Here is a 25,720-nt window from a genome sequence, read left to right on the forward strand (position 1 = left end):
TTTGAATCTTCTCTTTTCCAGAAGCACAGAAATTTTCAATATGGTCACCACCGGCGGTGATGCCTTCGGAACCTGTGCAATTCCGCATGCCGTCGTAGAGGCGCTGGAGTAGCTGCAGTTCCAAAGAGTTTTGCCTCATTCCCCTCACCTCCCGGACCTCGCGCCATCAGACCTTTGGCTGTTTACCAAGACAAATGATCATCTGAGGGACACACGGTTTGCGTCCGACGACGAGGTTATCGATACAGCCCGTCTTTGCTGTCATCAAGAGATGCCCTCAATCATCTACGACGGCATGCGGAAAGTAGCGCAACGATAGCGGAAGTGCATCGCCGATGGTGGGCCTATATGAACACGTTTAGTGCTCCTGGGAAAAATAAGATTACGAAAGAATGCATTCGATTGTAACATCTTTTAATTCTATCGCTGAATAAAAACATTACAGACTAGGAGACAAAACGTATTGGTCACCCCTTTATATTCGAAAGCTTATCGCGCGAGACTGTGATTCACAAATGAGAAATAACACCGGTACTAGGCTTAATCATTGTGGGTCACCAAAAGGAAATTGAGTGATGTCTTGTTAATATGAATATCAACCCCAAAATATCGTGCATAGTGTGCATTTTTTATAATAACGAAACAAAAATTCTTTTGTTTCCCCAATTCGTCCCAATAAATATTTCGACATGGTGGTTAATCCATATTAACGGGCTCCGTGCTTACCAGATGACTGTATAAAACTCGGATTACTTCTTGGGGAGTAAGAAAAGTGTCACACTACCGGTCTAAATATAGTCCCGAAGCCGTTCACAAAGAATAGGGCACAAATAGTAAAGAGAAAGCTTGCGTGGTTAGAAAGAAGGACTTACTGGATCAAACGTCTTAGACATGCCGAAGTAGGCAGCATCAACTTAGCCTTGGTTCATAACCGACGGCTTACTGCATAGAATTCTCCGACTGAATGATAGCCGACGAAGGCTACATTGTTTTCCCGAATTCTGGACTTGGTCATTTTCCTCCTGCAATCTTGTCGGAACCATATGAGATTGAATATCTGCCATAAACGTTTATCTGCACCTTTTCCAATGGGTAAACATTTCTACGATAAGAATCCACAATTCCGTCACCCTTTCGTACTACAGCTACACAAACGTTAGGTGGATAGTTATTCTTAAAAACACTGTTTTACCCTTGGCAGGTGGAGAAAATTTTTCTGAAAAGGCGGTTTACAAACAGGATTTTGTCGACAAATAAAGATTGGTCGCTGCATAGGTTTACTACGCTGCAAAAATTTCTGCTGAATTACGACCACAGATGAAGAAACGTACACGGGCTCCTGCCGCACAGCAATGTCAGCTGCGCAAGAAGCGAATGCCCGTCGCTCGGAGTCCCGTAGAGGCTAATGTGCAGCTCCGGCCTTTGCAAAAATGTTTATTGGAAAACTCCGTCGTTTCTTTTGAGCCCTGTGCGGTTTTCTACATCTGATGTGCAAAACGCCGTTCAGCTGCATCCTAAGAAATTTAATGAATGCACCACCCTTGAAGCTCTTCACTTTTTTTCACTTTAGCAGAAAAATTGATGGAGATAAGAAGAGGAAAAAGAGGGAAGCCACCAATGATCATCATCGGGGCTTCGTGAAGGGAGTTTGTACTCAATTTCCTATGTGGCAACAGACAATAAAAATCACAATATGTTCGTTCGGTGCATTATGATTCACCGGACTGCGTATTTAGATTAGAAATTGACGTGAAATCAATTTGGAATGAAAAGGTTCGCGTGTTTTTTTATGCATATTAAATGTCATACATACATTTTTTTTTCAATATTCATATGGGTAGATAGTAATTGTGACTATACATTAGGTTTCATGGATGCCTGCACGTCGCAACTTCCAAGATTCCGACAATGCTACTGAACCCTGGGGCTGCAGACATTTTGCTGATATATCAAACTTCTCAATAAACAGCACCGTTTTCGTTTGGACGAGATGGCACTTCTTCTTGAACGCGGTTTGGTGCCTTAGGCTTAATGCTGCCATTTCTTGGAATGAACCGAAGACGTTGTGACTTTGGTATGCAAAATCCTTCGGTGTCGTAGTTGAGATCGATGGTCGTGCCATCCTCCGGAAGGACCGTGAACTTTTGAAGCAACCTCGTTAGATAGAGGAAGACCTCTAAGTTGGCAAGGTTCTCTGCTGGGCACATTCTTTTTCCTAAAACAAAAAAAAGGGTTAGATTTACTATAAAACTTTTTATTTTCGCGGCCCCTATTTTTCGCGAATCGGTCACGGAAGACATAATCGCGGCCATTAAATTTTGCGAATTCCAGGCGCCTGCATTGAAACTGTTAAGAACCGAAAGTAAAGTTTTGCGTGCCCCTAAATTTCGCGACTTTTTTCAAAATGCGAAATTCGCGAAAATTAAGGGCTCGCGAACATTAAGGGCTTTACAGGATTTAAGCTAAGATAAAACTTCGAGACGCAGTGTGTTACACCTAAGTCTAGGTCCCATAATTGTATTTGAGCATTATGGACGCCGTTACAAACACTTTTGGCAACCTGCAACGAGAGAACAAACTTGCGCCATTTATCGGAGAGTCCTGAAACACTTCTAATGTGCGTATATTTTACGCATAATACTTTCATTGTGCCCCTGAAATAATACTGACAATGCTTCGAGAGACAACATATCATACATGGAGTGTAGATGTAATGTCGGAAATTTTGTAAAAGCCTTCAATCTAGTTATACGCAGATCGCAAAATGTTCCATGCTACCTATAGATGGCACTACTGGGCTAGCCTCTTCTCTAGTCGTGAGCTGTTACAAGCGGATGAAAGGCGGTCGATCACATTCATCCACAAATGCGTCAACCTGCCTTTAATCCGTTACCCATCAGTGACATTGAAAAATAAAATGTTCATGAACATTCGACATGCGGGGATGAACACTTCCTGCTCCTCTGTTACGTTTTGATTCTTCAATTGCGGCGCCCCGAACGCGACTCTGACTGGTGACTTTACCGCGTCTAAAAAAAGTAATCCCTCGATTTCAGGTTGCTGACGTCATAGAAGTTTGACGCTGTCGCCGGTCGCGATCCTGGCGGTGTCCCAGCAGTGGTGGTCAGTGTGGCAGACGCCAGTTCTTCTGGAGGTCGGTCTTCAGCTGGACAGTCCACGGAAGCTTCGACACCCAGCAGGTGTTGGGACGCCGCGACGACAGCGACACTCGCGTTCTCTGGTGAATTTTGTTTCTTGTTTTCTTCCTAACTTTTACACCCCACCGCCACGATCGCGGCATCCGACAGCACGACACGTCGACTTTCATGACGTCATTTGTGGCCACTTTGGGACCGCTTTCGATGCGTGAGCGGAATAAGACGCTAATCAAACCAGTCGGGAACGCTTTTCACACAAGAACATCAATGGCTCTAATATTGTTGTTGAATATTCGTTGATTTCTGGCCGAAGCAATGTCGGCCTTCTCTCATGATGTTGATACTTATCCTTGGCGATTCCTCTATCACTTCCTAAGGGAACAAACTCTTTTACAGAAAAGCTTGTTGTTTCCGTCATGACGCGCTGACGTGTATATGTGGGGTGAGATTCTTGTGGTAGGGCACTAAGAAACAATTTTCTTTTACAACTTATAAACTTTTAGCTATGTCTAGGCTTCTTAATAAGCCACGCGTGGCATGCGTAGTTCTGCTGTAATTTGTATCTCCTGAAAAACCCACATTTTCATGTCGATACCGGCATCGCGTTACAACTTAGACAAACTGCAGCACTAGAAAGACATATTTAGGTTTATTTTTAAAATAATGTAATAATGCTCGTAAAGGGAACTAACTCAAAAACGCCGAGCATTGAAAATATTTGCTGCATTCCTCGAAACGACGCTGTCTTCCTTTTTCAAGCCGTCATAATAAGTTGAAGCTGACGTGAAGTGTTAATTGATGGATGCACTATATACATGCATATACGTATATTTTTACCACAAATCGTTCAACCTTGCCGTGAGCGATGCCTAGTCTGGCTAGTTATTTATCAATGATTTAACTGCTGCTGGCCATGATTTAGATTTTTTTCTTTACTCTATCGGTTGCCGCAGTTTACAACGCCTTACATAGTCGAGATACCTACCCACTGAAAAGGGCACCAGCCAGTCTGGTTTGTCGATGAGCCTCGATCCGTCCTTACTGAGGAACCTCTCTGGTCGAAACTCCTCGGGCGCCTCCCAGAGGTCGGGGTCCATGTGGACTGCCCAGAGATTAGCCATCACCACCGTGCCGGAAGGAATCAGGTAACCCTGGACAATGACGTCTTCATCCGCTCTGTTGTGAGAATAGTAGAATTGTGGAGAGAAAACAGGGAACATGGACTTGCCATCGTTAATAGATATATGAATGCATTCGATGGAACGTCATGTCACGGTGTCACGGGACCTGACGTCACGCAACGTGGCCCTCGTGCAAACATGACGTTACGTCACACCGCGACGTCAGGTGACACCAATACGTGACATTGTAACGTCAAGTCACGGGGCACCATGTGACGCTGTAACGTGAGGTGACACCATACGACATCGTTTCGACACCTGACGCTGGGACATCACGTAACACTGCGACGTCAGACGACACCATCAAGTCACGACGTCATTTCATTGTGTTACCTGGCGGGCAACACCAGTAGGAGAGCGCCGCGACACGAGAGCGCGAAACATGAAGCCGCACAACCAGTTGAGCGCGCGTTACGCGTGAGCGCACTTGCGCGCCGTGGTAAGTGGCGAGGATGGTATTTGCAATGCCGTGGTCATACTGCTCATACCATCATACAAAAAACTGTCTGCAAACACGAGTTACCGCAACATCTGTAGTTCGAATGGAATGCCGCGTGCCGAGTTTCTCTTTGAAATCGTTGTCATTCGGCATTCGAAGCACGGATCTCGCGGCAACTCGCGTTCGAATCTGTATGCAGACTGCCTTTTCTATGATATATAAGCTGTGTAACCTCTCCCCTTAAGAGGTCCATATTATTCAATAAAAAATGCACCATTCGAGAGGTCGTGTTCTGCCGGCTCAATGCAGGTGTTAAGACAATCTTGCTCGTGTTTATTTTCTTTTTATTATAAACGGTTTTTTTAGAAACTACGAATACGATGATATCCCGCGTATTCAAAATGAAATATCGACCTATAGTTTTATCAGTCAAATTTTATTTGAGAGTATATGCTGCCGATTTCAAGCATCCACTTGAAAATGTCTCAAAAGTAACCCAAGGTATGGCCATAACCAGATTGTGATGCGAATTATGGACAAATAAACAAATATGGCTATTAACAGCCCAACTGACTAACCCTGTCCCGACACGTTCAAGAAAAGGAGAAAAAAATCCTGGCCAAAATCGTGCCGCACAAATGGTCCCATGCAGAAAAGCGCTCCGAGATTAATCTTAGAGGCTATGGTTGGATTAAGCCATATTTCCAACCCGTTCTACAATTACGCCCTACGTGCAACTAGAGTTGCCAGATAAAAACAAAAATGAAGCATTGATCGGGTTATTACAGCTCACCCGTCGGCTCCGATAGTGTTCTCGTGACCCGCGCTAAACTGGTTGAGCGCTTTTCTACCGCGCGCTTTAATACCACGCACTCTCGTGTCACTGCACTCTCATGTCGCCCGCTCTCGCGTCGCGCGCTCGCCCGGCGGCGATTTCGCGTCCTGCGCTCTCGAAGCGCTCTCCGAAGGGCTATGCATTTCGATCGCTTTAAAGAAATAATATGTCCACAGATAGTTTTCGTAACACTAACGACGAAAAATGTGTCTGTCCGAGATCTCAATCAAAAGTAAGTTTGCTTTAGTATTCAGTGGTTTAGCTAACAACCGTATTAAAACCGCTTAAAAACTAGATTTTCGTGAATCGCTAGGTAAAGCATTTTAGAAATTTTATAAGAAGCTGGTTAAATATTGCGCAATTAAGCCACACCTTCGAAAGTTCTTATAAATTTACTGAAACCATTTGGATACAAAAGAAGAAAACGTTATACCGGTATTTGTAAATGAAATTAAGTTAATGTCTAGATTTTTGTAAATGCCACTAGTACCAATAAAACAACTGTTAAAGTTTTTGTAAGATTTAGACAAATAGATCGTACATTCGAGTTTTCTGGCTGTAGTTAGAATATTTCTATGCATAGCGGTTCAGTCGAGCACAGTAAAAATTGTATCGACAAGAGACCGGCCATCTTAAACAAGCTGACCTTTTTGAGATCTAAGCAAGCCAGTAGACTCTTTTTCAGGAGTTTGTGTCTAGTAGCTGCGGCACAAAATATCCGAGTTCGCCATTGTTTGGGCAGATACTCTGAACACGCATTGCATACGAGTACTGCGTGCAACCGGCAGTTTTACTGGAGAAAATTTTAAAATGGATATATTTAAAAAGTCTCTCCTCTTAATTTGCTTTCTTGACAAAAAGGCAGACTTCATCATTTCGATAACATTGCAATGATGGTTCTGGTTGATCGTAAAAGAGCCTCAAACTCACTCCCTCGGAACTCCCATCAGAACGACGGTCCTCCATCGGTACATCTCCCAAACGGTGGCCATGGTATAGGGCATGTCATGGCGGTCCGACCAAGCGGCGGCCCTGCTACACCTAGTCACTCTGTCGATTTCTTCCTGCACTTTTCGTTGCACAGTGTCCGCCTTGTCAGCCATGTTTAGAAGACTCCAGAGGACGGTGATATGAGTCGTCTGAGATGCGGCAGCGAAAACCGTGAGGACGTTCCCGACCAGGTTGGGCACTGCATCGGGTGGCGCGCAAACAATGTGGTAAAAAAAAAAAAAATCTTTTCACGTTTGAGAACAGAACACTTCAAAAGCAGTAAAGCTCGCCAAATCTATTGCACCAAGTCTCCCAGCTATTAACCAACACCCACACATATTTGATATTGTGGAAAAAAACGAGTTCGTGGGACCTGTACCAAAGGAAAATATTATATTTTTAATATCAACGTGAATGTCTCATCAAATTGTATAGCCTTTTTTTTTCAAGTCTTTTGTTTGTGAGGTGCTTCGCTAAAACCTGTATAAGTTACAGAGCTCTTTTCATGTGTTTTTTTTATTAAAGAAATGTTGCTGCCACCCCACCAAAGGGAGATTAAATACAAAAATTACAAAATATATTTGGAGAACTTCGCGTACGGCAGCGCTTCTATACAGTACACGGTAGGACTGATTCACATAAGAAGCCCGGTATTCAGTATGGTCGACGTTTTCACTATATTAATTTAAAAAAAAAGATTTCAAAATAGATTACAATTACTTATAATCAACGGCACAAGTCATCGCATCCAATTACTGGCTCCGGTGGCTGGGCCGCTCATCGCACGAGCTATATTAAGACAAATGAAGAAATAGAATGTTAAAATGATTTTTGCTTCTTTATAAAGGATTTTTTCTATTTCCTCAAAAACTTTTTTTTTTATTGCCTGTTGATTTTTAAGATTGATTATTGCTGACGTTATGGCACATTCCTAATACACGTCTAATGTCGCGCTTATATTTTTATGTATTAATTACACATGACAGCATAATGAATCTTTAAAAATCAGAAATATAAAAACAATTTAATCTTCTTCAAGGTAAATAATTACTTGATATAATATGCAAAGTATTTGAGCTTGTTAGTTTAATTTCTGTTTTATTTTTTTCTTCTTAATTTGGCATCACGAAGACGAATTTTTTTTATTTGAGGCACAATACGATACGCTATTATGCGCCCATACATACATGGTACATAATAAACACTATATATTTCGATGGGAAACAATATCGTGCTCAGGCAGGAGTTTGACACGAGCCCACATTTGCGCGTAAAAGAGATATACTTTTCAAAAAATACAGATAATGAAGAGCTGGGCAAAAGGCCAGTTTGAAAAATTTGCATAAACGCAAATGAAGCACAGCTTTTGTTTTTCTTTTTTTTTTAATTGTGTTTTGTGCGATTTTAGCTGCGGTGTTGGACTCAGGTGTCTTTTCTGCTTATTTTCTCGATCAAGTCTAAAATCTGAAAAGAAATGTCAGCGGATTATAGATGGCTTGTCGCCAAATCTTACTGTTAAAGCTCGTATCCGGATCCTCCTTGTGTTCAGAAATGAGCCGCAAATACCCGTCGATGAAGTTCCTCTCTCGTGATTCTCGATGAACATCTTCTAAGACCTGCTCGTGACTGTTAAAAAGTGCAATGAAAATTGTGTTGTTTATCGCCGGCTAAGCCAATAATGCACGAAAAAAGCGCAAGTAAGCGGCGCATTCACATTGCCCTGCTGGTTTTGTCAGTAATAACGAACCCGTGAAAACAAAAAGCACCATGACAATGCACTTTTGGCGCTGTTTTTCCTGGCTCAGAGATGGCAGTAATAAAATTCATACACTAATTTCCAAAAAAAAAAAACAGATTACTCAATATTTTTTTTTAATTACTTTTGTCCCAGATGAGAAAGCTCTTTGCGAGATTTAACAAAAAGAAAAAGAGAATTGTTTCGCATGGTGAAATGTCGGGAAAGAGACATCAGAGCATATAAACGACGGCCATCTATGCTTAAAACCTCGTAGGAAAAACACGACAGACGCACAAAGACGGGCTGGAAAGGGGGAGGAGACGAACAAAATCGTTTGTGTAAAAACATGGCTGGGAGGCCACGGCTCGCGAACCCCAGGCAAGGCAAATTGACGGCGTGACGTCATCGCAACGATATTATACTTCGTTCATCCATAAGACGTGTGACTGTTCCAACGAGAACGTAGCTTCCAGCGCACTGTCAGCTTTGGGATGAAGGGCTTATAGTCTACAAGGCGACGGGCACATCACCAATGAGATCAACATGTTCTAAAACCTCAGAGGACAGGTCAGGCAGATCCGTAGCCTTTTTTTCTCTTTCGTCGTCCAAAGTCAAACAGCCGTAAGCTTTAACCATCGTGAACAACAAACGACAGAAATGAAAGTTCATACCAAATGCCTTGTCAAGATCTCGGAACATTTCGTGCGTCACCCTTGGCCCGGTTAAGTAAAGGTACTTTTTGTTGTTCGAAAAGACTGGAATCCAGCAAAGCAGGTGTCGCTCTCGGTATGCCTCTCTTTTTGTGCTTGGGCAGTTTATTCGGGAATAAGCAAGCGAGCAAATATCACCACCCGTTTCTTGGCAAAGTACGCATTTTGAGAAGCTCGCGCCGTTCCTCAACTGGAGATGCTTCTGCCTAGCAAACATCCAGCATATTCGCCCGAATCCAGCCCCCCTGTGGGACAAGGCGCACTAACTTGGGGTCCTCGGGGGTTTGGTAACAATACTCCTTTAGACGAATGACCGGGAATGCGTCAACTACTGCACTTTGGAGAATAGGATCAAATTGCGTCCTTGTCGGAAGAGAAACGTTTCAGACGACGACTCCTTATAAGAACGAGTTCGCATGGCCCGAGTTGACTTACTGACACGAGCTAAAACTTCTTCAAAATCAGAGAGACGGAAACGTATCACCCTTAAACTGATGACCCTTACAGCGAAACCGGTAAGTCGACTGTCTTTGAGTCACATCTAAATAAGATGCTATTGATCCTGTTTAACACTTCTCATTTGCTCCAGCGAAACCACTGTCCAGAATGTTTCAATTTGAGGTCCCTAAGGCTGTTGCGGCGTAAAGAGGAAGATCAGAGTTTTGGTACGTATGCTGCAAGAAAAACTAGCACAAATGTATCGGTAATTAATGTCGAAGCAATTTCACTACGTTTGAAAAGTAATTGTAGTGTAATGCCATTAATTTTAGTCTGCGGTAATTTGTAGTTTGATTTCATTATATATATATATAGTTTTCAGAAAAGTATTAGTAATGCAATTTAATTGCGTATCCGAGGTAATTTTGTCATCTCTGGACTTGCTCCGTCGGGTCGTAGCCTCGGCTGCGGTGGGACTTATGGTGAATTCGAGAGGTGCTTTCAGCGCGTTCTAGAGCGCTCTTTCGAGAGCGCGCCAGAATCGGGGTTGGAAAAACAGCGCGGCCACGTGATCATGTGGGTCACCCCGAGGGCTTCCCTCTCTCCGAGAGCACTCCTTGGCGCTCTCGAAGGGAGGGAAGCTCTCGAGGGGAACCACGTGGTCACGTCGCCGCGCTCTTTTTCCAACCCCGATTCTGGCGCGCTCTCGAAAAAGCGCTCTAGAGCGCGCACACCAAACGAATTCAGTATTAAAGTGAAACGTTAGGTTCGCCCTGCCAGGAGATCTAATCTGGACTCTCGGCGAAAACGTCGGCGAGGAATCCGGAAGCCGTGATTGGCCGGTGTCGCGCTTGACCTTGGCGCCGGTCGAAGGCGGCCGACGAATTCCTCGCTGACTTTTTTTTTTTTTTCGCCAAGTGTCGAGATTAGAGCCCCACATCGGTAGCTCTTAAGTATGGCACAGGTTGAGGCAAAGCGCGTTCGAATCCCGCAATTTGCTGGAGGACTATCACGGATAAGCTGGCGTGCAGCTGAGATTTCGGTTGCACATTAAAAAGATACCTACGTGGTTCAAATGAACAATTTTTCATTAGGGCGTGCCACATACCTCTCTTTACTATGCCGCTTGAACTTCCAAATTTGAGTTGACTGTAAAGGCGCGTTCACACTCTTGCAACCGAGTACGACCGAGAAAGACTTCTTGGGACCGGATGCACTGAGCGGAGCTGGTCCGAAGAGATCGCTAGAGGCTTAAAAACCGGTTTGGTCTCTCTCGGTCGCACTCGGTTGCAAGAGTGTGAACGGGCCTTAATCGTTGCCCTGTCCTTCATAACTATGACACAAGCCCTAGAGAGTCAAAACTTTTTTTTTCTTTTTGACAAATAATATTCGCGGGAAACAAAATATTTACACATACCAAACGAACTGCTTCAGCTTCCGAACGAGCTCTTTCAAAGCGCCGAATCTAGTGAAGTACAAGGTGGAAAGAGTTCTCAAGCCCCTGGGCACAAAGGTTATGAGCGCACCAGCGGCAAGACACCTCATGCTGTCACCGAGTATGCCATCCAGCATCTTTCTCTTGGGGTCGTCGAATTCGTACCGGTGTCCGAACACCAGAGCAGAAGCGTTATTCGACACGCTGGGAAGCAGGTATTGTTCGACGGGAATCGGCCGCCCTTTGGTCTCCGAAATCTTTTCGGCGAGGTACCCGATCTCCGCCTGCCAACAGGAAGGGAGGAAATTTCATTACTACAACTATGGCAGCTTTAGAGGAAAACAAATTTTCAGCCTGCGTTAAGGTCTTCCCACACAAAACACATCTTGTGCCGTGCACGGCAAAATATAGAAACTGGCCACGTTTTTTCGAGAACTATGTTACATTCGGCGAGGGCATCAACCACGCTCCCGTGCGCGAAACAGCACGGCTTTCTTTCTCACCTCCTCGCTGTCATCTGCTCTCCTCTCTTGTTTTCGGGAGGTTCTAGGACTGTCAGCAGCTGCGGAGGCCTTGACTGTCAGTCAGCAGAGCGTGTGAGTGGCTACGTCTTGGGACGTACCTTATGAACACGTTTCAAGGACGCAAGCAATTGGGTGGTCATTCCTTTAAAACAAATGCTCTTAAAGGCCGACGTACAACCTCGATTATCTGCAAGGAAGATAATCCTCTTAGCGCTCCCCCTCTCCTAAAACCTCTCCTAAAATTAAACTCTGAATTCTGAGAAATTGGGAGTCTAACGAAATTAAACTCCGACAAACCCCGAATATCCAGCGTAACATGAACTCCGATAAACACCCTTTGAATTTCACAAAACATAAACTCAGAAAACATGGAATCCTAGATATATCCCTGTCACGCAGTGTGCTTACGTCAAGTACAGTATAAAACGGTAGAATACCTTGTTGTCTTTTACTAGCTGTAATCGAACACTCGCACAATTTTGTATTATATGGGAATGCTAATGTTTTAGCAGTACTTATACAAATTGAGATAGCTCGTGAAATGAGCTTCTATCTAACACACCGGGTCACTCACAAAAAAATAGTTGTGTTTCGGTCACACAAAACTAACATAAACGCTGCTCACCTGAACCTGCGCTTCCATGTCTCTTTGACCAGACGCTGGGGAGTTGATTGCCTGGACGCAGTACTTTCTGTTGTCAATCCAGGGTTTGCCATTTAGAGTCAAAAGCCCTGAAAAATAAAAAGTCACTTCACTTAAAGCCCGGCCAACAAAATGTTTTTCCGCTGGGTACAAAAAATCTCCTCGCCACCCTTCACATCTTCTTCTCTCCCGTTGTTATCTTGACGGCGGTGGATACCTTTTGTTGCTACCACATGTTGGCTGGATAAGCCGGGAGAAGATCCCGGTTTATGTGTCGTTATTTATTATTCCTTCGAAAAGGCTGCAGTAGTTAGCAACATTTATCTGGCGAGGTCCCGAACTTTTACGTGACTTAGAAATAAGAACACCAAAAAATGCGTACGCAGTTTATTTATATGGCCGCAGTAAGTTAAGTGTAAAACAACAGTAGTTTTCTACATCGAAACGTGATTCTGTAAGAGTACAAAACTATAACTATATATGGCTCAAATTCTAGTTAAAATTCGAAAATATTGTGAAAATATAGGGATTCCACCTGCTACAAATGTATACAGGATATTCGGCACAAAATTTGATATTACAACAAGCACAAGTAAGCGAGCAGACAAAAGTACACTATTCAAGGCCTGGTAAAGGGCAGGGTTTTCTTCTATTCCTAGGGATAACAAGTTAAGTGGAATTTGTTGTTGATTTAATAGCACCAAGAGGCTCGTTTAGAGGTACGATTAATAAGCAAGCGCTTGAAAACCAAACTTTTTTTTGTTTATTTCAGATTTTGTTTTGGCCTTTTCGTGCTAAATTATGTTACGTTAAATGCAGTGTGTTTTTGTGTGCAGTAGGTTTCGAAATTTTTATCACTGATGTGTTTGTTCGGTGGTTTTAATATAGAGTTGCGGGGTACAACGCGTCGCACCATTGCCACCTGCAACGCGGAATTGGCAACTCACGCGACTGCCACGCGTAGGCACGGCGTTAAATTTCCACCGTCTCAGTTTTACTTTGGTGGCTCTTATGGGCTCTTTGCACCGCCGGGAAGGACGTACATTGTTGATTTTGTCGTTGCTGATGTTATAGTTGTTCATTTTGTTGTTGACGTTCTAGTTGGCGTTGTATTTGAAGTTTTAGGGTGCCCGTAATCGATGTTGACAGATCCTTGAAAAGGATCGCCCGCCGCCCGCGGAAGTCGAACTTGGGTGCGCGGCGTGCGAAGCGGAGGAATTACCACTAAGCAACAGCTTTTATTATTATTATTATTATTTTAGAGCGTTAGCAATCCGCTGTATGCTTAGTGTTTCTGTAGTACCCACACCAGTTCAGAGCACGTGGAGCGAAAGCTCGCGCTGCAGAACTCAGGATCCTGGGTTCAATCCCCACCCCTGCCCGTTTCGATATGAATGAGCATCGCAGTGCATAGTGCGTGATGCACGTTAAAGACCCCAGGCTAGCGGTTGTACTGCACTGGCTACATTTATTATCTGCTGCTCTGAGACCATTCCCCGTTGAGGCAGACCAAGTTCTGGGCTGGATGACCATACACATCATCAATTTCTTTTCTGTAGTACCCGATGCCCACCGCACGCGCCTTTTTCAAATATAAAGAGAAATAGGCTTTAACAAAATGCCGTCATAGCATTGTCAATGCCAAGAGCTCGTGCAGGGAGGCGCGCTTTCACGCGCTCCGGAAAAAAGAAGTTAGGCAGTCCCGTGTTACTCCACAGTCAAGTCCCAGCAACAACTGCGACATCTCACGGCAAAGTAGTTGGGCATCATCATCGCGTTCATTGGCATTGGAGAGTTTTAGGGAACCGTGTTTTGCTCATCCGATTCCGTGCGATGGTCCTTCCGGTACGAACTGCGCATGCGCAACCACAAAAGACTCGCATTCGCGCAGTTTGTACCGCAGGACCCATCGTTACCTATCGGATCTAAAAAAAAAACGGTTCCCTAAAACCCCCTACTGCCAATGCTACGACAACAATGTTTTATAGACATCTCTTTCTTGATTTTTTTTTTTTTTTTAAGGGGCGCGTGCAGTGGGTTTTGGGTACCGCAACAACCCCAAGTTTAGAGCAGGTTATTAACGCGGTTGGGTCGTTCAAAAGATTTTAATATTTTGGCGTTCGCCGCTAAGTGACCGATTCGTTGTAGAACAAGTTGTGCGTGTGTGAATGTCCACGTGCTTAGTCATTTCTTCTAAACTGGAAATGAAGAGCAAAAAAAAAGTTCTTACGTGGCTTAGTGGTAACGTGGCCGCCTCACACGCAGCGGACCGGGGTTCGCCTCCAGCAGGCGATTTTACTTCGGAGCAGTTAAGTGCTAGTTTCCCCAGTATCGTGTCCGCGGGCAACCTTTCCAGCCTTTCCAGTCTGGCTTGCCGACTTGCGGCCGGCCATTACTTCATTCCCACCATAGTACAGCATCGCTGGTCTTCCTTCTTCACCAGGGTGGAAAGGCTGAAAGATTTCTTCTTTTTTTTTTAAGGATTCGGCAACATCGGCGACGGACGCCCTACATCGCCAGCTGCAACATCAACAACAACGACGACGACTACTACAATATCAACAACAACATCAACAACAAAAAGCGTTCGGAACAAAATGATCAGATGTCTACCTCGTTCCGAACGCTTTTTGCTTTCGCACACAGCGGTGCGTGAACGCGACGCCGGTGCCCCTGACGACTTAGCTGTGTCTGTAATGTGGATTATCGCGGGACTGCTGAAGTGTCTTGTACCAAAGGTTGCTCTTCCATAAAGTTCCAGTTCAACCTTTGTGATCATTATTTGTTATTATCTAGAACAGGGGTGGCCAAGCTGCGGCTCGCGAGCCGCATGGGGCTCTTCACGTGTTACTGTGCGGCTCGCGGCTCCCTCCCTAACCTTCCTCCCCCCCCCCCCCCCCCTTTTCTCCCGCCTCCGTGCCGGTCACACAAGCACGTCCCAAAAAAGAGAAATGGAACGCGTTTTAAATCGAAAGGCAGGTTGCGGTTTGGTTGTCTTGTGCTACTGCTACCTTACGTACAGTTGGACTGCTTTGGACTCTGATAAACTGAAAGTAGTCCGAGTTTCGTTTATTGCTATGGACAAAAATGTGCCTCCCTCCCCCCCCCCCCCCTTCCCCGCGGCTCTTTGAAGTTTCGTGGTTTGGTTTGCGGCTCTTAGGCCGGGTCAGCTTGGCCACCCCTGATCTAGAACATTCCCGAACATGGCCCGTGTATTAAACCAGCCATAGCGTGCTGCTTCGCGTCCGTCGCCTTTCCGTCGCCTACGCAAAATGTACAATCCTTTTTCTAATTTAGTTACAGGCCGGAGCGTACCTCTTTAAGCCGCTATTTTAATTTTTACGTTTGTCTTTTTTTTTTTTTTAATATTCATGACAGTGTATAAAAATAACCTCGAAAAATGGGGGCCCAGCAAGCAGCACCCGGTTACGGTATTCTAGAAAATTCGCATTTATTCTTACCCGAGGCTAACTTTTATCATTCCGCCATAGTTTCTTGTTTTCGAAAGTGTCTGTTCATTCTTACCTCGACGCTCGATGCTCGAATCTTCTCGGCCGAATTTTCGGGATGTCGACGAACACTAGATAAGGCACGGCCTGCGACCTTGTTGCTCGTGTGAGCCTTGCTCTCGCTTCCTGATACAACGCCAAATCGCCGCCCGCTTGTCTGCTGTCTCGACGCTCGTTCTTTACTTTGGCACAAGTTAGCCGAATAAACTTGTTCACTGTTCATCCTCGCGTCGCATTCATTCGTGCCACTATATTACAGAATTTTGGTGCAGCGAGCTGCTATATTTGAAAGCATATTAAAATAATTAGTTTTTGTATCGGTAGTGGAAAGAGAATTGTGTTTTTGTTCAAGTTACACTTAAGCCAACATAAAGGAATACCATAGTTTTGTTTAACCCGAGACTGGGGTATTTCGGAAAAGGGACGAGAATAAAAGAGGCCACAAGGAGGCCTATGTTTGGCTTAGTGTATTCCGGGTGTTATGTTGTCATTGGTCGACTTGGTTGGTGGTGTGTGGACGTGGTGTGTATAAAAGTGCATACGATGGAATGGAATCCTTAGCTGTGTTTGAGACGTCGCCTCCTTGTGGCCTCTTTTCTTCTCGTCCCTTTTCCGAAATACCCCAGTCTCGGGTTAAACAAAACTATGGTTAACTTCCACCAGCTCGCCTGCACCCTTACAATTTTTTCAATAAAGGAATACGTTTTTCTTACTTCAAAAATTAATTTAAATTACTTCAAAACGAACAGGATTTGTATGATCTTTCTTTTTTGAAGGGCCTTTGAACCAGGTTCCCACGAGCTTGAATGAGGACGCTGCTTTTAGTTCCATGTTTAAACATTTTGTCGTAAATGTATTGCAAAACTATGTGTACCTTACTTTGGCTTTTCCTGAATAATACCACGAAGAATAGCATTATTTAATAAACAGAATAACTAACCCACGTTCGCAGGTAAGGTAACTTCTCAAAGTATCTTAAACAACTCCTTTTTCACGTAGAGAAGCTCACAGATAGAAGGTCGTTCTTTAGTTTTGTTTATAACTAAAATCACACCTTCGGCGGGTGCATCTCTACATTCGCGTTTGAATGAATTCCAACTCCTTGGTCATCTAGGGAAAGGAAAAAGGAAATTGGGTTAAGCCTACTTACCTGACACTCCGGCTTGCTCAAGAACAATGTTGGATGTTCTCGCCAACAGTTGTTTCTTCGAAAAGCCTTCTCGGATGCTTTGGTAGCTGTTGAGTATAACCACGTTTACAGCTCCGAGGCGTACACTGCGAAATACGTCACAAAAAAAAAGAGAGAGAAAAAAAATTATAACCATGACCAAATTACAGTCTAGTGATGTTACATGGACGGTTTCCGTACTTCATAGACAACCCTGGTCTTCACGTATTCGTTCTTTTTTGTTTGGCAACAAACACAGTGGTGGCACCCACGGGGTATCCCCGGCACAGTTGCGGTTCACGTATATTTGCTCATTTTTTTGCTCATCATTCTTTTATTATAAGAGTGAATTACGTCTGACAGCGCTAAAAGTAGCCATTTCCAGAAGATAGCATGTATATTTGATTTCGTAAATACTGCAAAATCCACCGTCTAGTTCAGAACCGAAAGTGGTTGGGGGCTATTTGCACACTGCCGCCACCACGTTTAACCTCACGCGAGAAAGAGCGACTGCATACGGAACTGGGCACATTTTCAGGAAGCTCAGCTGTTTTTAACAGGAGGTAAACGTAGCCCAGGTGCCTCTAAAATACCTATAGCTATTTTAGAGGCACCTGGCATAATCTATATATAGATTATCAAATAGTTAAAGGGAAATATAATAGCGTTGGTCCTCGTGATGGGCGGTTGTTCTTGCCCCCCATGCTCCTCTCAGCCTTGAGCTGACAGTGTGGTAGAAGTTACTCGCTCGGTAGACCATTCATACCTTTCATCACGTGATCACGCTCCAGTCCATACCCACACGCAGAGAGCCGGGTTAGGTGATGACAAGGAGTTGGTCGATTGGTCCTGCCAGTGCGTAACTTCCACCATACTGGCAGCTTAGGAGCGAACGGAGTTTATTAGGTTACCCCGGTAGAAACGACTTCTCCTTTAAATGGGGCCGTTTATTAACAAGTTTTATATTAAAATTTTTTATTACAGCTTAAAAAATATTGCTAGCTCTAGTTCAGGTACTACATATTTATATCGTAATTAGCGTTTTAGCAAGCGTCAATTATAATAAGAGTGAATTAAACATTAAGCCGACAGAATACAAAGAAGGACTCGTCTTTCAGCTTCCAATGGCTACACTCTATAGGAAACAAAAAAAAAATGGGATATGTGGCGGCGGCGTACGCCCACCGGTTTCTCGGCGCTCCTTCTAGGGGATCGTTAGACTTTCTTGCATGCTGCCCAAAAAAAAGTATTTCCTTATCAGGTTCTGGGTTACTAGACTCCATAAGGTCATTTGTTGTGGGTGCAAGTCGTTTGAAAGCATGTTCCATTCATTAGCCCAAGCTTCTGTCTTAGCACCCTGAGGCCCCTGGCTTTAAGTCCCCGTGGTTTGTCAGGAAAGATGGAGAACAATCACGCTCTAAGAAACAGCAAGCGAGGGTGACTAACGAAGCTTTTTTCAGACACTTTGCCAATGACATCCGAGGACCGAGCACGTGTGTTTCCTCAAGCCAAATTTGATGCACTCTCGCTTTATCATTGGTATAGACCGCGGTTAAGTGATTCGTTATATTTTGGACGCTACGCTTGCTTTCATGTGTGTCAATCGTACGGTTAAACTCGCTGACAACTGTTTAACGGAAAAGTTTTTTAGAGAAAGTCAGCGTAATTGCAAGCGCAATGGAGCCCCAATGTTCTTGTAGTTTGCACTTTATTACGAGTAAACGGGACATACGTGAGCATAATAATAATAATAATAATATAATAATAATAATAATAATAATATTATTAATTTCTATTTGCAAAACTTGAGGTACTCAAGGTGATTCGTCAGGCTAGGCGGATAGTACGCCTTTAAAAATGCTTCGCGGCGATTCGCTTAGGTAAAATACCTATACGCTCTTTTATTTTTTCATATTTAAGTTTGAAGTAGAGGGGTAGGGAAGCGAAATTTTGCGCCTATTTTTTTGTAGGTGTGGTCTCTTTTATGACAGCAGTTCAAAAACAACAGCCTTTCATCCGTAAACGCCATAAAAGCCATTTTAACCGAATAAAACGATTGTCCAATACCTTGTAGATTGGGGAGGGGGGGCAGCTTCATTGCAATATCTGAGGTCACGGGCGTATCAATAGCAGTGCCACGACGCGGCGTGTCCGATGGAAGCGCCCGGGAACCACAGGCGCTTGGCATATCTCTCAGTTCTATAGTCGGTTGCAAGCTAAGAAAAAAAACGGAAATGCCTCTCAGAAGAAAATGTAATCCTACGCCGAGAAACGCCAGCCAATCGTTTTCATGACGTCACGATTCCGGAGACCAATCGTGATCCTTTTGAAAAAAAAAAGCTCAACATGGCTGCTGGCCTTAGCAACGCTACGCTAGTTTCTCGTGACAATTATTCTGCTTTTTTGCACTGTGTTTTACGTGCCTGAGGTTACGCCACGAAATCTTAATGGTATCGGCTTGCGTTTGCAGCAGTTTTTGCGCGACAACGTGAGAATCCAGCGACGCTATCGCCAACGACAATTTCGAAGCGGGCGCGAGGCTTAGCGCTGGAAGACGGTATGTTAGACAGTATCTTGGACAGAAAATGAATTGGGAAGACGGTACATTAAACATGACTTTCTTTCTTTACTAAACAGCTATTTCGTTAACAAAAACGTATTCTAACTTATTTAAATCTCCTGAATGAATTAAATAAATATTGTAGTAGTTTAAGACACGTTTCCTGGAGGAAGAAAAAGCAACGTTGCTAGCGAACTACTTTCTCGACGGCGGAGGCACTTCAGATGGGCGCAATGCGCTTGTGGGTGGAGCTAAAAGATTGTTCTTAGGTTGCATCCGACTATAGTACTGTATACCTCGGGTATTTACACTTGGCGGGATTGTAACGCGATGACGATAAAGCTGACGAGGGTAGAAAGTTGGTCAAGTTGGTGATTCATAGTGGTTAAAAAGCGCAACAAGAGGACGGACGCGGAAGAAGACACAGACACAGCGCTACTTACAACTGCACTTTATTTCCGTTGCAGCTCGCTATATAATACCGGCAACAACACAAACAACTGAGCAAGAAATATACTTATACACGCGGTAAAAATCATGAAAAGGCTAAAAATCATGCGTCACTCGTCGGCACCCACCTAAATCTAGTCATCTTTGGTCAAGAAACCGCAAGTCTTTATTCGACAAAGATAAAGAGGGTGCGCTGACGTAAAAATTGGAGTACAACCACAATCTCGGCAATGCACACCGAGGTGTTTTGATATAACGGCATCTACGTTGTACCAGTGCTCCCTCAATATTTCATTCCGGCAACGATCAGTCTGCCCCACATAATGACGCCCGCAGGATAATGGGACGGAGTAGACAACCTCTTCTGTACACTCAACAAAGCAAGTGTTGTGCTTTTTCGTGCAGCCGGGTCTGCTATGATGTTCGAAGTAGAGTTTACCTTGTTACACATACTAGCTAACTAGACAGGTGCTGAAAAAACAACGTTAACCCCTGCGTGCAAGCCCACTCTTTTAAGGTTATGGAACACTGTATGTAGGTGTGGTATGAGCACTAGTTTCTTTTTTTTTCTTCCTCTGTACTTCCGCTCTCTGCCTATTTTTATTCTTTAACGTCTTGAGAGGGTTTTCTGCTACGGCTGATAGGAGGGAGACTGAATACACCGCGAACCTGATTGTTAGAACTTTCGTTGATACTGTGAGTGCACGACTTCTTTAGAGCGTTACCGAAGGAAAGATTGATTAGAGGAGGAGATGTCCGTGACCATGTCCACTTTCAGTGACTGTCTAAGGCCCCTGGTGCTAACACATGAAAAGCCGTTGGGGGGGGGGGGGGGGGGTTCATTAGGTTCTTGGGCCTGAGGCTTGGCTTCCGACCGGGGCATGTATGTTGGATTTATGAACCAAGGGGGAACAAGTCAAGCTTGCCACTATCCTGCGGGCGTCATTATGTAGGGTAAGCTTGTCGTTGCCTGAATGAAGGATTGCGGGAACACCGGTACAACGTAGATGCCGTCATATGGCACCTCGGTGTGCATTGCCGGGATAGTGGTCGTACTCCAATTTTCACAGACTGTACTGTGCTAAACAGAAACAGAAACAAAACCCCATGGGAAATACTCGAAGCTCGAGAAATTTCTAGATTAGGGCTGCAATGAGTCAGCGCATCCTCTTTATTTTTGTCCGATAAAGAATAGCGGTGTCTTGACCAACAATGACTACTTTTGGGTAGGTGCCGTTGAGTGATGCAGGATTTTTAGCATTTTTATTATTTTTACGATGAGAATCTGTATATCTTTCCTAACCTGTTTGTGTTGTTGCCGGTAATATATCGCGAGCTGCAACGGAAATAAAGTTCAGTTGTAAGTAGCGCTGTGTCTTTGTCTTCTTCTGTGTCCGTCGTCTTGTTGCGCTTCTTAATCATTATGATAAAGCTGGCGCCACCGAGTGATTGCGATTGTAAGTAGTGTACCCTGGACCATTTATGGGTCCGCGCCGTTGCGAGCGTGACGTCACGGGGAAATATCCCGAGACGCATCGTGCCGCTTCGATGGTCTAATTTGAAGCCCTCGCCCCGCTCGCTATGGAATGGACCTTTTCCACATACCAACGGCGCCAGGCGGTGGCTGCACAAACTAAAAATCGAAGAAGTGACCTACCTGCGCTACCAATCGATACCAGGAGCTATGCTACCAGTTTCTTCGCTCTCCGAGCTGCGGCTCGTGCCCAACGTGGCGTCCACCGAATCGTTGTGTTTTTCCTTCCGTCCGCTTTCTTTTTTTGTGTAACCCAATTATATATATGCTGCAATTACCTGTTCTACTCGCTTATCCACAGGCTCATTCCGAATTTCCTCGATTTTTCGTTCCGACTTCCGCCGCTTGGTATCGGGCGCTCGCGCGTGCGCAGAACGCTTCTCGGAAAAGGTCCATTTTTCGGTTGGAACAAAAAATATAGCCCTCTGCTGAAAAATGCAAGCGTGTTATTATCATTTACAGATATTGTGGATCATATTTCACCCGTTTCGAAATGTTTCGGGGATATATCTAGTTTCGATTCTGTACCCCTTTAAAAATACGCTAATGTATTTTCTGATATAATTATTCGGCGTGAACTCAATCTACGCACCCTAAGCATCTTATAATACTCAAAACAACAATCACGCGTCATCTTTTTTGCTTTTAAAAAGCTACCAAACACCGCGACAAGCCCCTTTGAATGCGAAAGCATTAACTCTTCTATGGAGTGGAGTCGGCGGCGTCTATAACCACGTAAAAACGGCACCTAAAAACCCGTAACCGCGAAAAAGGCACCTAAATCGGCTGAGACGCCTCTTATCAAATGCTTTGTCACGGTCAAAGGTCAAAGCGGACGCGCCTCGAAAAAAAAAAAAAACACAAATAAAAGCACAGCAACGGAAGTGCCTCGTCAAGGAGGCCGGCGGGTTCGCCCAAGGTCAAAGCGGACGCGCTTCAGAAATAAAACACAAAGAAAAGCACAGCAACGCAATGCTTGGTCACGGAAGCCGTCGGGAAGCTAACAACGTTCGCCGCCGCAGTGGCGGGCCGTGATGTCACCGCCGCAGCGCCGTCTGCGATAGAAGGCGTGCCGCGCTGCTTGTAGAAATGCGTAGCGTGTAGGAATGCGAAAGCATTTTTACGAGTAAGCAGTCTTAAGTGTATCTGCCGATTTTTTTTATTAGATATCCCAGATAAAAGAGCGTGTCACGGTGTTTCGTCGCGTCTTTAAGGGAGAAGAAGGCCACGCGTGATTGTAGTTTGTTGTTTTCTATTATATATACTTAGAGCGAATAGGTTGAGCTCGCATTATAAAAAGAGAATCTTAAAATCCATTTTAGTGCCCTTCTAAGCCGTTTGCAGACCATTTGTTTACGACCTAAGCAAAATATTTTGCATCAAAAAAATTGTGCGAGACATTTAATCTAGTAAAACATATAAAATAGCGCAACAGAAAGACAAAGACAAGAAGTATACAGGTCATCGTTCGCAGAAGTATACTTCTGCGACCGATGACCAGGAGTTCTCTCCCAGGAAGGGAATCGACTGACAGTGTGGTGGCTTCTTTCAAGGAAAAAGGTCTTCGACTCTTACAAGCGGACAAAGTAGCGCCTGTCCTGTATACTTCTTGTCTTTGTCTTTCTGTTGCGCTATTTTATATGTTTTACTAAGATGAACCAACTAGCCCAACAACGTACCCTACTAAACTACATTTAATCTAGAAACACACCTTTGCTTCTCAATCATTTGACTGGACATCCAAATGTCCCATCTGTACTCCCCCGGTAGTATAAGTTCGACGAAAATCCTCACCTTAAAACTGGTCCGTATTTGCGAGAAAGGTCTCTGAAGAAGATGTGTTGCTTTCTTCGTAGAAAAGGAAGATAGCCCAGCAGTGGAAGTCCCCAGGGCCCCGGCGGCGACAACTCAGTCGCTCGCTTGTGTTTCCGGGTGTTCCGCACCCAGAGAGCTACCGCCACCAAAATTAAAGCGCTGACCAGTGTTGTGAAAATAGCTCCAGCATCTTGTTCCTGAAAAACACCCGCGTATTTTCTTTTTTTTTTTTTCTTTTAGGGGAGAGGGTGGGAGGGTTCACTGCCGTCGCCATATTCTTTTTAACGATAATATTTACCAGGGCGTTTCTGAAAACCGGAGCCGAGTTTTACGGCTCAAGTAAATGAACTGAGCATCGCAAAACGCTCAAACTCCGTGAGAATCTGACGCTAACGGATTGGATAGAACGCGAAAGTTTGAGAACATAGTGCGTAAACTGGATCAAAAGATAATTGAGAAAAACGAATTTTCTCTATGAGCCGGCGTCCAGCTAAGCCTAATATCGTCAAAACAAGAAGTAACACTGTGGGCGAATGTAGTATCTATTTCAGTGAAATAAAAACGTGTCAGCAAGAACGATAACAATATCTTTTATCTTGTTTAGAAGTTTTTAACTGAGAATGTATTTTCTTATATCAAGTTTACTTATGCCTAAATTTACTTTTTCATTGAATTTAAAGTTCTATATAAAGTATTTCGCGAACATAAATGAAACTAAAGTGGTACCAGTCGATAGCACACGTATAGGTCTACAGGCATATAGTAAGTAATAAGCAAAATGCATAATAAATTCTAAGATACAAGGCTCCAAACATGTCACCAAACCGTCAACAATGATATATTTTGACTTTTATATTTCTGGCATTAAATGTTCTAAAGCGGTTTAGTTTAAAAAAAGAAAGGGTAACGAGTCATACATTTACAAGAAAAAGTACTGTAAGTTTTCGTTTTTACCCATTTGTAACAACTGACAGAACTGGGTACAAAAATCAAGCTGCCTTGACATAGCATCTCATTCAGCTACACTTCAAAATTTTTGTGGTGAGATACAATTTTTTTATATCATAGTAAAGAGTGGTTTTGTTCATTGATAACATGGGGCTATAATATATATTTTTTTAGCAAAATCAAAACACCTACCCCAACACGCGTGTTCGAGTTTAAATACGACCACCCTATAAATGTGATCACAAATAGATTTGACTATACAGTCTGCACATTAATCTGTTCATGTTATATTATATATATATATATATATATATATATATATATATATATATATATATATATATATATATATATATGAGTATACATACACAGATACATATTAATGGGTCATTATAAAGAAAAAAAGAACATCACAACACAACTCGCTGCGAGTCAAGAGTCTTCCTTTCCCCGAGCATAAATCACACTCTGCACGCGCATGACGCTACGTTCTTATCGCATAACATACATATAACGCTGTCGCGGTAGTGGCCTCGTTTCTGCATGCCACACACATTCACTACGCCGTTCATACTTTTCCGGCAATGCACTCCACGGGCTCCTGCACATACTCGCACCTCAATTATACATCGTTTCACACTTACCGCTCATTCACACTGGAAGCGGATCCGCGTTCGCAAAGCGGTTACGAACGCGCTTGTATAAAAATCCAGTACAATTCCACGCGCACTCGATGACATGAAGTGCGCGTGCAATTGTACTGGATCCTTATACAACCGCGTTCGCAACCGCTTTGCGAACGCGGATCCGCTTCCAGTGTGAATGAGCGGTTAGTGCGACACTAGGAGCAGAAGGAGTCAATCAAGCGGCTTCGAAAGTGCACCGTCATGACGCTGGTCTAACTATGCAGTAAAATCCACTAAAAACCTCTGCTATGACCCCCCCCTCCCCTCCCCTCCCCCCTCCCCCCCCCCCCCCCCCCCACACACACACACACACCCTCGAGCGTCGCCGGAAACATACGATTAAATAGACACGAAAGAAGGTTACAGCAAAAGTCACCGCGTTCAAGGCACCGTCTCTTTAAAGCCAAGCGTGTTTTACATTGGACCATACATACCCCAGTAAGTCGAATCCGCTTCAGGCGATCCATCCTGTAGCAGATGTAGGTAGGAATACGTTCGTTGAACACAGTAACATCAGCGCACCGCCTGAGCTAGCGTCGGTGCTTATGATAGTAAACGGTGACTTTCGCACCTTGGCGACTGTCCTCGTGGACTCAGTGCCAGACGGAATTAGTTGTTTGTTCCGGATTATTTTGTCAATATTATTTTTCTTTCTTTCCCAGCCGACACATGTACTTTGATAGACACGAGGCGCGCGGCGTGTCGAGCGACCTTGGTCAGAGATCTCAATTGTTCCCAGACGGTTGTTGCCTCGTTTGGCGAGGAAGTTTATCGGGTGTTTGCCGTATTTCTACGACTCTGCAAGATTGTTTTTTCTATGTTGTTTATAATGACAAGTCGTGGCGACTTTTGTGAAGGACGCGATATGTTAATGGTAATTTTTACGCGATAGAAGCGTTTTTTTTCTGAGATAACAGAGCAGGCACTTGTCAATGTGTGCTGTGTGTGATAATTTTTAC

General features: G+C 44.0%; 1 protein-coding gene across 1 annotated transcript; it reads right to left on the minus strand.

Moving 5' to 3' along the window:
* Positions 1-1,891: 1,891 nt before the first annotated feature.
* Positions 1,892-25,466, minus strand: LOC8028208 (cytochrome P450 2J4). The gene is made up of 9 exons (XM_040214166.3): positions 25,196-25,466; positions 23,107-23,324; positions 16,751-16,875; positions 12,074-12,180; positions 10,907-11,208; positions 8,117-8,229; positions 6,544-6,802; positions 4,144-4,334; positions 1,892-2,215 (listed from the first exon to the last, which is right to left on the minus strand). Exons 1-9 carry the CDS (start codon positions 25,226-25,228, stop codon positions 1,959-1,961), a joined length of 1,605 nt encoding a protein of 534 aa, XP_040070100.1. The 5' UTR covers positions 25,229-25,466; the 3' UTR covers positions 1,892-1,958.
* Between the last annotated feature and the right edge of the window lie 254 nt (positions 25,467-25,720).

This window comes from Ixodes scapularis, unplaced genomic scaffold, assembly GCF_016920785.2.
Source record: "Ixodes scapularis isolate PalLabHiFi unplaced genomic scaffold, ASM1692078v2 PGA_scaffold13__105_contigs__length_92229423, whole genome shotgun sequence".
NCBI lineage: Eukaryota > Metazoa > Arthropoda > Arachnida > Ixodida > Ixodidae > Ixodes > Ixodes scapularis.

What these genes read in the sequence shown, in the direction of transcription:
- LOC8028208 (XM_040214166.3), bottom strand. Translation starts at nt 25,228, where the DNA reads ATGGATCGCCTGAAGCGGATTCGACTTACTGGG. An exon ending in TGAGCAAGCCGGAGTGTCAG is followed by an intron (nt 12,181 to 16,750) that starts GTAAGTAGGCTT and finishes TTTATTTTTCAG; the next exon opens with GGCTTTTGACTCTAAATGGC. An exon ending in AAGCTGAAGCAGTTCGTTTG is followed by an intron (nt 8,230 to 10,906) that starts GTATGTGTAAAT and finishes ACTTTTTAACAG; the next exon opens with TCACGAGCAGGTCTTAGAAG.